The 15,110-nt window shown below is 40.0% G+C and overlaps 1 protein-coding gene across 1 annotated transcript in view; it reads left to right on the top strand.

Moving 5' to 3' along the window:
* rptor (regulatory associated protein of MTOR, complex 1) overlaps positions 1-15,110 on the top strand; it is a 201,080-nt gene that overhangs the window by 1,028 nt on the left and 184,942 nt on the right. Inside the window, exon 2 of the mRNA XM_069676908.1 lies at positions 1,801-1,975. Within this exon, the coding sequence (XP_069533009.1) occupies positions 1,808-1,975 (168 nt within the window). The 5' untranslated portion in view covers positions 1,801-1,807. The remainder of the gene's footprint in view (positions 1-1,800; positions 1,976-15,110) is intronic.

Here is a 15,110-nt window from a genome sequence, read left to right as displayed (position 1 = left end):
TAGACAACTTAGTACCCAATGGGGTTTTCTACGGAAGCCCTTAGCGGACATGCATCCATTCATTTTATTTACTCCTTTTCCCCGGGATAAGTTATTTCTGGTCGTTTTCTCAATGTCTCGACTTATTTATCACGTTATCACGAGATTATGACACGGCACCACCGTAACATTGATCGTAACTGGTATCCCCAGAGTTGTAAAAGTACAAAAGAAACATAGAAACAGGTTTAAATTAACCCATTATTGTTTGCAATGGCAGCATGGCACGTCATGGTCTGTAATATCACAGTGACCTGCTTGTTGTTTTGTTTTCTAGATCACAGGAAAACAATCTCGTTATCAAGAGAAAACAAGCTTTGTTATCTTGAGATAATGGCTGGCCCAGGTAAATCGGTTAAAGTGGGATAAACAACGTTGCTATCCCGAGATAACGGGAAAAATAAGTTGAGATCTCAGGAAAACTGAGTAAATAAAATGTATGGATGCATTTCTGCTAAGGGCTTCCATGGTTTTCAGATTCTCAATTTTAGTATTTTTAGTATCAAAAATGTATTAATCTCAAAACCATGTTGCCCAGTGGTGTCAATGGAAAACTTCCTTTTTAGCATCATAAATGTGCCAAAACCTTTTCTTTTCAATATACCAAAACAAGCCATAGTTTTAAAATGTTACATTTTGTGACAACACACATAAACTATTCTGATACAAGGCAGTTATGACTTATATTGGGAATGAAAGAGCCATCAAGATTACTACTGTCATCTAACCAGGTATTTTCAGGGCTTGATTATTATCATTTTGTTTTTTTTATCTCGATATCGATATATTTCGGTTGGTGCAGAAACAGTAATCAGGGGTGATCCCTAGCAATATTGTGTATATTGCTATCATGCTTTTTGTAATTGATACATTTTTCTTTTTCTTTGCCATTTTTTAAAAACCTTATCTTAATCTAGAGTTCCTTTTATTTTGGGAAAATGGCCTGTTGTTGCTGATTTATTTTCGCTGTGTCTCTGGAAGGAAAGCTTGTGTGGTTGCAAAATCTGTTCTTCATCCAAGATCACCACCATCCTTCAATGTAGGTTCTTGTACGAAAGAACGACAGGCTACTTCAGCTTCTATTGTCGGACTTTGCTTGTAAAGCAAACTAGCTCTGCTATGCTATGAATGGTGAAAACGCCATACCAACGTATGACTGCATGTTATAGGATGTTATAGACTAGAGTACTTTCCGCTGACTTTGATTTTTAGCTGTACTTTTTCTTGCTAGAGTATTCTGCAAAAATATATGTAATCAACTTATGCCAAGGCAGCAGCTGCTTGTGCACAATGTGTTCTGGTTCATGTAGACAGAGGTGACACGCATGCAAAAAGGGAAGTCTTTCTCAGACAGCTCTCTCAGTCAGCATAGCACACACTCAGGAGTTTATTACTGCAATTTACTACATTTGCAGGCAACACTGATAAGACATTCACATAAAACATGGCTAAAATTCCCTTTTAAAGACATTTATTTTTCTCATGTTGATAGATTCCTTGTAGCATGGCTGCAAAATGTCTTTCTCTTCCTTTATGGTTTGTTAGAAGGGTTTGGCAAAACATGAATCAGTACAACTAAAATCTTTAATTTCAAGATATCTTTATACAGTAGTTAAGTTCTAAGTTATAGATTTATTAGACAGTTTTATGTTGTTGTGCAAGAACAACATCAGCCAAAGGTGTAGGTATCACATTGTTAGTTTCCCACCACAACATGTGGCTGATCGAATAAGTGTTATTAACAAGAGCTCTCGTCTGCAGGGCCCTGATGAAAATGGACTCAGACTTGCTTCATTCGCCGGCCGTGGGCCTCGCAGAGGAAGAGGAGGCCGACGTGAATGACTGGAAACTGCCCCTGGCCTTCATGAAGAAAAGACACTCGGAGAAGATTGAGGGCTCCAAGGCCTTAGCGCAGAGCTGGAGGATGAAGGACAGGGTAATTTTTCTGCTCATCTATGTGTGGAGTTGGTCAGTGGTTTAAGGATGCTCCCTGTGCTGAGTTGTGGTTTGCGTTTGTAGGGGCTCTGTCAGTCTATTGTATACCGAGTTGTTGAGGGAATAAACACATTCAGTCTTGTACAATAGCCTCTTTTTCAGTTTCAAGTATCTCTGAGGGGACCTGGTTCATTTTCACTGGTAGAGCAGTTAAGTTGAATTGATGATTTACCACCGCAAATTCCAAACTTTGTTTTTTTTTTTTGAATACAAGACATTTTATCAGAGATACTTTTTCCTATTTTTAAAAGATACGTCTTGTGATGTTCACATGAAAAAACAACAAAGAATTGATCCTTCTAAGTATATCCTGCATAGCAAAGCTTGATTTGGTAATCGAACCGGGCCACAGAGCTCCATTTTTATCCAAAAACACACATGAATAAGCCACACTGTTACACTACGCAACATGTGTCCTTTTCGTGACTGTAGTCTAGTATGAGTCAATCTTGTATACATGCAGCCTGTTGCTGAAAATACTCTGGAAACACACACAATTATCCTCCTGTTTGCCCAACTGCTAATAATATAAGTGGTCACCTGTTTTAGAAAATGACCACTATTTGGGACTACTAAAGGGATATGTATAAGTAGTAATTGCCTGGGTCCCAGTATCACAGCCCGGCTGCAGAGTCAAACAGATCAACTCATTGTTGGTTTTGGTCGCTTCAGGAATTTTTAAAAAAATGATGAGACGTTTAACCTTGACTACCCACTACTGTTGGACCTTTGTTTATAAGGACTTCTGTGACCCTGGTTGGGGGTACTTCCATAATGTAGCACTGTATTAGCAAACGGTAAAAATAGGCAAAAAAAGTTTTGTCACACTGGTTAAGGATGTTTTGCCAAGCTTAAAGAGATGGCTCAACATTTTGGCTTATGCTCTCTCTTGGGATGAGACGATCTTCTGCTATCTGCTAACAATGTACTGCTATCTGCTCAGGTTAGCTTAGCTGAGCATTAAGAGTGGAGGCATCAAAGAGGCAAATCAAATCCACCGATGTTACACACATGACGTCAGTCTTAAAACATTAAGGACACTGCAACAAATCATTGGTACCCCTGTCTTTATTGTAGTGCCAATTATTTTCATTCTGCTGGAAGCTTCCCGTGCTTCTCTTTGACAGGGGAACCTCAAAGCTTTCCCTCATGAATGGCCACAGTGTGTTTCAGCTCTTATAAAGCAGTCGTTTGATCATCTGCAGTGCTATCAACCTGATTCTTTCACTGCCTCATGGTCACAGAGCAGTACCTTTATAATGATGGTAAAAGCTACGTGGTCATACATAACCCTCACAAGTGCCGCACCTGTTGTAGAAAATCAGCCAGATGAAAATGTAACACCTCTCTGCTGTTAGGACATCAGTGGAATTACAATGCATTTGTCACTGAACTGTCAAGCTTCAGGGAAGTGTTAGTGGGACGGCATCATTAAATGTGACTCTGCTATTGATTTAAAAGAGGTAATAGAAGCTGGCTGGAATGGGCACTGCCATCAGAAAGTCATGCTAAATCAACTGTGTAACATTTATCACTGCTCAGAGCGTTTTCAGGCCAGAAACTCTCATTTGTACTTTTGTAAGAAGAATGTGTCCCTTCACATTTCTGGGCTCAGAGAGCTGCAGCTAGAGAGAGCTTTTTGTGCAGGGAGAATTTGGCTTTGAACTCTGGCCTGGGGTTACATCCATCTTTTAAGAGGGCAGTAATTCCAAAAAGATCTATTTAAAATCTATTTAGGTAATCCTGTTATGGATAATGTGATTAAGATATGAATAGGGATGTAGAGGAGAAACGAGACACGAGTTTTGGCATATTTTCATTGTAATGCTTTTCAATTCTCAAAATGATTTTTATTTAATAGCTTTATTGTCTTACTGAATAGGAAAATGTTTAATTAGTCCCATGATGAATGGTTAAGGAACTGTGACAAATAGAGATGAAGATTCCACTTAGGGCTGTGCCATATCATATTGTTCAGATAATACCGGTATCATTTTTTTAAGCATGATAAGAAAGTGTTGTATCGCGATATCAAAGATGGAGATCAGCAAGACAATTGTTACGGTTAACAAGCTGTGTCCGGCTTTTCCTGTTCATTTTTAGAAACATTTGCCTCCGCTTTAAATCGATACGAGCATGAGAGATGCCTATCTCCCTAAAACACCGGAAAACATCTGTGGCAGCAAAGTGTCACCTGCACAGTAAGCATTAAAAAGTTTTCCCAACACACCATGCAGATGTTTATGGGCTTAGTGAATGAACAAATCAATGAATTACCTTTATAGAGCCTAAAATTTGCTTCTTTATTTCTCTTGCAGATTACCATCTAATTGACATTTGAAGCAAAGCCTATATAGAGTAATAAAGCAGGCAGCTTTGCTATTTACTGATTTAAAAGTAAAAAAATTATATAATGTGCCAGAAGCAACCAAACTTAGGCTTTACGGCCAAAATGTTTCCCCCAGATCCCCCTAGATGGCTACTTTTACTCCTTATGTTAGTGGAAAGCCCTGCATGACTTGACACATAAATATGAGTATTTTCTTATTTTATTAGGTATTTAATTCACACAGGTTTATCCAAAACTAGGCTTTACTCTGTGGTCATTTCATATAGACTAATTATTTGTTAAATTACCAGAAAAAAAGCTATATCGTGATATATATTGTTATCGAGATAACTGGTCATATCGTTCCATAATGTAGAAAAATTTCATGCTGTGTAAAACAGACAGACAAGAATTGCTCACATTTAAATGTTGTTTAAATACATTATATTTTAAGTATTATCCTGTTGTTGTTGCACACGTTGTAAGAAAAAGGATGTAGTGCCAGCAAGAGATGGAACCATTTTTCACAACATTAATGCACTTAATGCTCTTTGTGTTGTGCAAATACATCACAGACAAACAAAGAAGGTCTCAAAATCAGGAATACCTAACAGTCAGTGGGCTGCTTGCTTTAGGTTTTATGCCACTGTGGAAATATTGTCCTGAGTTTTATTCTGGTGATTTGTACAGTTTCTTTTCAGTCGTTCAGGGTGATCACGTACAGGAGCTGCTCTGTAATTGCTTTGGCTGATTTAAGCCGACAGACAGCATCTTTTGCTGTTCGGATATTGAGCGAGTTGGTATGCGAACAGTTAAGCCTGGTGAGAGAAGTGTGCAGTGTGAGGCTTAAGAGTGGGCTGTAAATGATGTTCTGCACTGTGGGAAATCAGGTCTTTCTCGTGGAGACACGTACACGTACACACACAGACACACACACACACACACGCACACACACACACACACACACACACACACACACACACACTCACTCTCTCTCAGAGAGTTACCTTTATATGATGAACACAGGAGGGGAGAGAGAGGCTGTACAATTACAAGGCCCATTGGTCAGAATGGTGTTTTTATTCCCCCTGTTGGGCCAATGACGGCTATTTAGTTTTGTCTGGTGTGTGTGTGTGTGTGTGTGTGTGTGTGTGTGTGTGTGTGTGTGTGTGTGTGTGTGTGTGTGTGTGTGTGTGTGTGTGTGTGTGTGTGTGTGTGTGTGTGTGTGTGTGTGTGTGTGTGTGTGTGTGTGTGTGTGTGTGTGTGTGTGTGTGTGTGTGTGTTTGCTGCACCTGCCAACAGTTTCCAGACACGCATACTTCATGAATACTTATCAGTGTTGTACAGTAGAGTCCAAGTTCAGGGCTAATAGAAGATAAGTGGCTCATTTAAGCTTTAAAAACTCTGCTGACTGATCAAAAAAGAAATCGAGATGGTATGGTATTATTTCTGACAGTAATGTTACACGCAATAAGAGAAACTCAGATCATGTTTGCTTTGTTGAGCTGTCACACCAGCTGTGGGAAATTAAATCCAAAGTAGTGAATGAGTGGGATTAGGTTTGAAATGGGTTTGAATGAGTTTGATAGGGTCCATCATGAAAGCAGAAAAATGACTCTAATACAGTCAACAGATGCTCTAATGTGTTGTCTCAGACCTGTTTTTATTGTGGCACTCGTGAACATAGAACATGACACCTGATAGTTGGTAGTGAACAAACATGGACCTTGACCCGGTGAGATAAGTGATTCCAGTTAAGGTTTTGACCACTATTGATCCACAGGTAGTACCTTGTTTTAGCCTGATAGCTCACAGATATTAACTGACATTGTAGGTTGTAACAAAGTTTATTCCTATCTTGAATAAAAAGCTCAGTATTTCAATTTGAGAACATGACTTATTGATTTCACATCCACATCTTGTGCTTTACCTTAAAAACCCTGCCCTTGTGTTAAATAGTCCCTGCTTGCCGTTAGATTAATCATTTCCTTGGTCAGCACTTCACATGGCATTCTATCTGATTTTAACAGGGTTGTTGCATAAAAAAAAAATCAGAAAGCAAAGCAGAATCTAAGAGAAGAGATGTTTCGCAAGTGGAGTGAAGCAGGCTGAGTTTGAGGACATATCTGAAGCTAGAGAGGAAGTCTGTCTGTGCAAGCAACAATCCATCTTTATGCCAGATTTCAGTTTTAGCACAAGCAGGGCAAATCTAAGAGCAGAGTTTTAAGGGAATGCGTTACAAAATATGAACTCAACAATTATTAACATTTCTAGAAAATGCTCTCAAATGATCGGAGTAAAGTCCTAAAAGTGTAGACGCTTCAACATCACAGCGTGGTGCTGAAAGAGGCAACAATGACGGAAAAAAAGTGTCTTGCATGTCTTGTTTATACTTATGTTGCTTTTTGACTGTAATAATGCAGTTTTACATTGTTAAGAGTATTAAAAGCAACTCTAAAGATGCATTATGTAGGTAAACACCAGAGTAGCTGAAATCAAGAGTTATAGAACACTTTGATTAATATGTCAGATGCTCTAAAGGGGGCGAGTGTCTTTTTTCTCAACATTTCTACTTTGTTAGCACAACGTTTTTTTTCTAATTAACGCTAAAATGATTAGATCCTGCTCACTTTAATTAGAAACTCACTAGAGTGGGCAGAGGTGCTACTAATAACATTAATGATGGCTCTTTACTATTTAAACAGCGCAGTTAGCCATGACAGTGATCCGGCGTGGAGAATACAAGGATCCTGAAACTGAAACAGCTAAATGTTCCTTCAATTACGATTCAACCCTGTGCTTTTCCATCTGTGACATGTCAAAATGTCCCCGGTGGAAATCTTATATAATTATGCATTTATGGGATTAATTACAGTCATCTAGAAACTGGAATGATTAAATATATATGTAATTTTTTTCATCTTATCCAAAACACCAGGGGCCAGATGTATACAGATGCAAGAAAAAAGTACGGGTGGCTTTATGCAGACAAACGGAATTCTTATACATATTTTTCTGTCTTAGTTCTCACACATACTTTCAGTCGTGAATATACAAGGACTTTCATGCATGTGGCCCCTGAGGTTTAAACATTACTGTTAATGACTGCCTCAAAGCCAGATGTAAGTGGACCACCCTGGCACACACACAAACTTTCCTGTCCCTACCTGTTATGCCTTATAGTCCCCTGTGGAGCTGTAAGCTGCATGACGTCAAAAGTGGTTTGACGTAAAATTGGTACAAACTTTATGTCCACCTATTCCCAGTCTAACATTGTACCCGTATGCGTATCCTGCCTGTGTCCTGTCTCCCCCTGCTACCCATTTGTCCCTGCCCAATGTCCTGTCAGAGACAAAAATGGAGTCGCTGAGGCTTATTTTTAGGACAATGTGCGTATGGGAGCAGTCCAGTTTCTTTGAGCGTGAAGGTGGATAGGATCAGATCCTTCTTGCCAAGAACAAATGGACAGGAATTTGTCTTGGTTGCATTTTGTGGAGGGAGACAGGAGGACACGCGAGAGGACAGTGTTGTGTACATTGCAGAAGAGACTCTAAGATGTGCATGCAGTAGTAACTAGAAAGGTTCCCTCATTTATACAGTAGCAATTTTTCTCTATTTTTTTCCCCATCTAATTGGCAATTGAGGGTTTGTGTGTTTGTTTTTGTGTGTGCGTTCGGTATTGGCTTGGTATCAGAAACATGACACGCTACGTTTTACTTAAACTACGATTCACTATGTCTTCCGATTAAATTCTTTCACAATATTTTAGTAAATATCATCAGTGTACTAGTTGTTGCCTTGATCTACAGCATTGTTGTAATTATCACTGTGACGACTGTGAGAATGTGTAAAGAACTGAAAATAGCCTGTGAGTGTGAAACCATGTTGTTTCCTGAGACATCAGAATTGAACATTTCGGGAAATGTCTCCAGGAAGTCTAGTTTTAGTCTTTTATTTTAAGTATTTTAGCTAAAGATTATACAAAGATCTTTTATCAGGTGGATAGCATATCATGCATGATTTCTGGCGTAAAAGCCGCTGTGATTTGCAATGCTGCCAGATGATCTCTCTCTCTTGCACTGCTGTAGACAACTGGTGCTCACAGACAAAGACATGTGTGCACACACACAAGACTCATTTGAGTGTCTCTCCCTGCTGGTTTTCACACATACATATTCCTAAATCAAAAAAAGCCAGCAGGCAGGCTTTTTTCGATTTACGAATAATGAAATCAATACGTCATCAATATCCAAGCCCATTGTAATGATGTGGAAATGAGACAGGCGGTCTGTGCTGCTTTATCTTCAGCATCATTAGTGAATTCAATCAATGTCCACAGTTCATTAGGCGGTACATAGACTTTCAGCCACAGAGGCATGAAAACAAAATGTATTTGCAGAGTACTTATAATAATCACAAGCTAGTGATTTCCTATTGTTGTTGAGTAATAGCAGCAGGATTGCCAAAGGGACTATGTGGGAACCAACCTGATTAAAGACTATTTGTAAGCAATCTCCCACCCTGCTAAACCGGCCTTGACCTAACCTCTGAACCTCCGTGTGAGAAGAGCAGGCTCGATTTGTTCAAATGCTTTTGATAACAACCGTATCATTTCCTGATTTCCATGAATGTCTCCTCTTTTAGAAACCTGTAGTTTTATGGAGGCTATTAGTTCCATGAAAATGACTCCATCCGCCTCAGTTTATATCATCTCTCATTTCCTCTTTGTACCATCCTAATTAGGGGAAAGACAATGCTGATGGCTTTTATTGGAAATGAAGATTAATGTACAGTAACATTCTGTCTTCAAGTACAGATGGATGTGGACACTTGATGAAGAAAACTACTCCAGTGATCTGACTTTGTCATCGCAGTCAGACCACCTCTGACCTGTGGTGCAAACTTATCAGTAGGGATGCACGATAAGGATGTTTTTCAGCCGATACTGATAAGTACCTGCCCCTGATGACCGATACCGATAAGATTAGCGATATTGTTTTTCTCACATTTTTGTATTTTAAAACGTTCATAATATGTAGTTTATTCACACTAGATGACACAAGATGTCACAAGAAGCTGGATATATATTCATAATCTATACTTCCCAATTCTAACTGACCAATTCTCTATTGTTAACACACAAATCAATAGTAAGTGTGCTACGTACAGTGGATGACAGCCCTTTCCCTCGGCACTATGTCTCACTCTGCACAATGGCCCTGTATACCTACGCATGCAGTGCACGCTATCGGCTCAGCTGTTTGTGTCAGCGGTTTGTAGAAGAGACAACAAACAAAAAAAATACGATATTATGGTAGCAACTAAATGCCGTACACAGTGGGGACTAGAGGACATTGTTTTCCTACGCATGTCGTGTATCAGTGTCCTCTGACACTGTGAAAACCATCCACACCGGTGATTCCATGTTGACCGTCTTGTTCGCTTGCTGCAGCTGGGGCTCGTTCTTCATCTTCTTCTCTCTCTGTAATGGCGGCACATACTGTCACCTGTTGGAGTGTGTAGGCTTGTTAATGAGTAAATGAAAGCAATTATTATCGGTTGTTTTTATCGGATGAAAATGTCTTATCGGAATGATAAATAATGATAAAATGTTCCTATTATCTGCTGATAATTTATCGGACCAATATATATCGTGCATCCCTACTTATCGGTATACTTTTTAAAACAGTATAGTTTATAGTTTATATAGGTTTCAGTATAATGTTATACATTGTCTTAGTTTAGCTGTTTTTAAATACAGCTCTATTTTTCACAGCTTTGTGGAACATAATCAGCACATATGTTTGCCAATATTAATCCACCACTTCATTTCCTCCCAGAAAAATACAGGAAAACTTCACACATTTGCAAATAATTTGGAGACAAGGTTTTTACTGTGAGAGAAGAGTACAAGGTTGCTGGAAAAGTAGTTGTCTTTCCTTGCATTAATAAATGTTTAAAAGCCTGTGCAGGCAGACAGCAAATAGTTTGAGTATACATTATGTCTGCTGTATTTCCTTAGTGCCTACTTATAATTTCATTAAGTCACACATTTATCCATTGGTGCTCCTTGTGGAAACTTGACTGCGGTATGCAGATCCTTTTTTATTTGTCTCTTACATCTCCCAGTACCCCTCTAGCTAAAGGCCTCAGTACCTTCCGAACAACGCCCTTGTCATGGTTTAAACAGCTTTGAAAACTTCCTTTACTGACAGAGGAATGATGAAAGGAGGCTTTTTACAATTTTTGTGACAGACTCATCAACAATCGTGCCCACTTAATGTGGTCACGCTCAAGTGTGTTGAATTATGAAAGAAGGCAGAGTTTGAGCTTCTTACTCAAGCTGTCTTTGTTCCTACTTCAGGCCTCTTCTGTAACTATTTGTACATTATGAATGCTTTGACAGGAGGGAAAAATATCCTCATTCATTGTGTGTATTACAAAGAAACAAGGGTAACACAGGATTCCTGAGAATCGCACTTCCTCCCTGACCTTCCTCAGTCCCCTGAATTAAAAAACAATTAAGCCACGTGGTAGCTTTGATGGCAGTCTGTAAGCCTCAAAGTCTTTCTTTCAACCATACTTAATAACAAAACTCCTGCTGCTGACTCATGAACCTGCTCTCGTCCTCTTTGGCAAAAGTATTCGCTTCATAATTTATTAGAAAACCCCAAAAGCACTCTTATGTATTTCAAGAGTAGTTCAAATGCACACCTCTGTGAAGTCTTTCCTGGATTTTTAGTGTCCGATATGTGACCGTTTCCTGCCAGCTAGTTACGGCACGCCTGGAGGAGATCGATGTCCCCGCTATTTTAATAACCTTCATTTATTGCGGGCCTAACAAATGGAATAATCAGGGGCCATTGATCGACGCAGCGAGCGGTGCTGGAGGCTGTATGGGATTGTTAAAAAGGCGCGGAGGGAAAAGGCTGGGAAGTCCCCCGGAGTCCCGTGCCGTTATTAATGAGAGGTGGACGGCAACCAATTATATGCACACGCTAAAACAGGAGGACATGCACACACACTCGTGTGCACATACATACAATTAATCTCTTTCTCTCTCCCCCCCACTCCCCTGTGGGTCTCATTCTCTCCTCAGTGCCATCACTTTTTTACACATAGTATCACTTTTGCTCAGCAATCGACTCCATAACCGATACTTTCTAACAATCTTTCCCTTTACACTATCCTTCTTTCTTCCTTCCTTCTTTCTCCTCAAACACAGTGATTGATTATTGGGAATCCATTTGGTCTAGGTTTAGGTTCTCCTCTCACCTTACTGGTAACAATCAAATTTACACTTCTGATAGAGTGCCACTTCTTACAGGTCAAAATGTACTTTGTTCACAGCTTCGCTATATGCTGACTTTTACCCTTTACTGTTTCTTCTTCCAGCATACGTGTCTTTTTCTCTGTAATTAGTATTACTTTATTGTTGGTCATCAACCAAGTATTATTTTTATTGTTCACAACATGTAAAAAAGTGAGTAATGCTGACCACAAGTTTCCAGAGTGATATCTTTAAACTTCTTGTTTTGATAAACCCACAATCCAAAAGTCAAAGTATTGTAATCACAAAACAGCCAATCGATGAATTGATTGAAGATGAAGATGCCAAGCCAGAGAATGATTTCTCTGTTGCCTGACAAATTACTGATTAAAAGTTTAAGAGAAAACTAATTGTAATCAGTTCATTTTTATGAACGGACAAATTAATATACCCACCAAATCCACTATTTGGAGTAAAGTTGGGCATTTTAATATGGGGCAAAATGGGGATTATCTCACTTTTGTGAGCCATTCGGAGAACTGCAGTTTTGTCACTTTCACATTGGCTATATTTTTAGCCTTGGAGGTTGCAGCTTGGTTTCTACATCAGGAGGGTATACTACGAAGCAGGATTTGCTGTTATCGAGGTAACTTCAGGGTAAGGGTGGGCGGTATACCAGCTTCACACCGTCACCGGTGTCACGTTCTGCCACAACATGGATTTTGCAATACCGTCAATACCATGATAAACACAATCATTTTGGTTTTCGTACACGTTTTCCATAACTTATCTACAGGAAAAGTCTGTCTGATATCACAAAGTGCATCTCTTTCGCAGAGCACACAGAGACCTGATGCTCTGCATGCAGAGTGTGTGTCACCTGCCTGTAAACATGCGTGCGATGCTGCAGCCCTTGTAGATAATATGATGATTGAGTCAGGCTTTACAGTGAATGTGTCCCCATTATTAGCCGAACCTCGTCCCGGTGCTGTGGCCGCTTATACGGACCGATCACAGAGCAGAGGTGCCGCGTAGTGTTTGCTTTTAGTGGCTTCACCTGCTGCGCACACATGGCAAGAGGTTGTGCGTTTGGCGACAGGAAGTAGGATGTCTGAGTTTCATTTCCAAAAAGTTACCGTCACGGGGCTGGTCACGCTGATTAAACATACATTTGAGACGGACCGCGGCGCGTGCTGTGGAATCACTATCATTGACTTGAATGGGCGTGATCGACTCCAGAGGTCGCGGCGCACACGGAACGCGCCGAAGACTGATCCTGTGGAATTGAAGGGTTAAACCGCTTTAAATTGTGGTTTTATATTTATTTTTATTTGCTCCATACTTTTATATGGCTGAGGCTGAGAGAATGAGTCTAAATCTGTCATAACTGCAACATAAATACATGTGTGCAACGTATTAATCTAATTTAATACATGGGTGTTAAAATCAATGCTCTGATGACGGAGCAGTGATATTGTAGACTTAATTTGCACGTTTACACAGTCAATGATTTTTTGCCAGTTGTCCTTCCTGCATTCAGCAGCTGCAGCTGAGTGGATTTCAGGCTGGATTAACTTCTTCCTATCATTCTAATGTCATAGTTTGCTCTGAGTTTATAAAATATGCCAATCAGCTGATGGCAGACTTGTCCTCATGTGTGAATGGTCATACACTCCAGACTCCGCCCCTTTAATGTGAACGCGCTCATAGAAACCCTTGGTTGACTTATTGAGTTGATCGTGTGACTTTTTAGTGTGATTTCCTTTGTCAGATTAAGTGAAGCCAGATCAGGAAAAGATACAGTTTAACTCCCTTCGTTGTACAGGCCCCAGGTTTCTTCTCTCACGGTTGAAAACCAGTTTATATTAACCAGTCCAGTTTTGTCTGCTTCAATTAATTATTTTACCTTTAATGGGAACTACACAAAGCCATATGAGCAATCCTATTCAATGGATTTAACAGCCAGTAATTTCCAAACCTGGCTGATAAATGAACTTGCTACTTGTTTTAGTTTTCTCTGCTTTTGTTTTAAATGTGCATGAGTTAATATATGGAATAAACAAGCAGATAAAACAATGAGAATAATGTGGATCACATCTGTGCGCCGTCACACTTGAACGGCACGTTTCAGCGCGATGATGAGCTGGAACAGAAAAACACCATCACCCATTCATCTGTATTATTCTCATGCAAATGAATATCTGATGTATTATAAATTGCCTGTGGTGGCTGCTGGACGGAAACAAATAATTTCATCAGGGTTGTTTATATTAGTCTGTTAATTATCTTCCTGTCTTGAGCCGCTAAATTGTAATCATGATCAACACCAACTTGATACCACTGCGTTGCCAAGTTTCTGATGGCTTCTCAAGCACTCATTTCTGTAGCTTTTCTGTGTTTTGAGTAAAAAAATAATGTTCCTTGTTAAGTTAAAACATTGAAATGATATCTCACCATCTCCTCTTGAGAGTCAATGGTTTTCATTGACATTTTACCCGCCGTGACAGAAACATCTATCCTCTCTCTCCCTGGACTTTTTGTTAATCTGTCTCCAAAGTGTGCTGTCATTTCAGCTGTTGTATTTTAAAGGGCAAACCTGCCTGTTCCTCCCAGTTGGGTCTGTGTCTTTCTTACCTAACTTTTAGACATAAATGTCTTTTCCCAGGATATTGGTGTAAATGTTTTGCTGCCCCTACGGACAAATAGGAATACTTAAATGCATACTTGGAGTTACATCATCTAGTTATGGTTTCCAGGCTCAAAGTAGGAAGATCATGCTCCTGTTTAAACTAATGGAATAAACAAGCTTGCAATATGCAGTTCTGTCTGTCAGAAATGGATCTAACTCCATCAAACGGTTCCTTAACACCTCACCCCTCGATCCCACAGGATCCGTCTCCAGCGCGTTTCTTCTGCGCGTATCTGGTCCGTCAATGGCGCGAGCCCTCACAAGCAACAGTTCAGTTTACATATCCGATGTTGATTATCTGCTCATTTGGAAATCATTACGTGATTTTTGTGCTTCTACCATGGAGGAGTACACTACTTAATTAAAAGTGTTCTTTTTTCGAGATTTCAGTGTGTTCATCTTAAAATAAACGGGAAAAAACGGGGGTCTGTAGCGGTCTGAACATGGTGTTTTATTTTGAAATGACCGGATGCTGTATGCTGCTTTCGTGTGTGACTTCCTGTCTGGAACGATCTGCTCTGTTCAGCTTGACGCGTGCTTGAAGTGGCCTCTGTCCAAAATAGACGGAGACGGACCACGGTGCGCGCTGTGGAATCACTATCATTGACTTGAATGGCCGCGATTGATTCCGGAGGTTGCGGCACACACGGAACGCGCCGGAGACGGATCCTGTGGAATCGAAGGGTTATAGTCTAACAACAGCAGGACCACCCTCTGCTTTCTGTCCCAGAGGTCATAGTGTGTGTCAGGGGGCATAAAAACCTTCTTGAAGAGCCTCCAGTTCTTTG

The sequence above is a fragment of the Semicossyphus pulcher genome, unplaced genomic scaffold, assembly GCF_022749685.1.
Source record: "Semicossyphus pulcher isolate SPU_LCO1_2020_fin unplaced genomic scaffold, fSemPul1.0.p SCAF_27, whole genome shotgun sequence".
Lineage (NCBI taxonomy): Eukaryota > Metazoa > Chordata > Actinopteri > Labriformes > Labridae > Semicossyphus > Semicossyphus pulcher.
The sequence above is the reverse complement of the archived record's forward strand: the minus strand, read 5'-3'. Positions and strand labels throughout refer to the sequence as shown.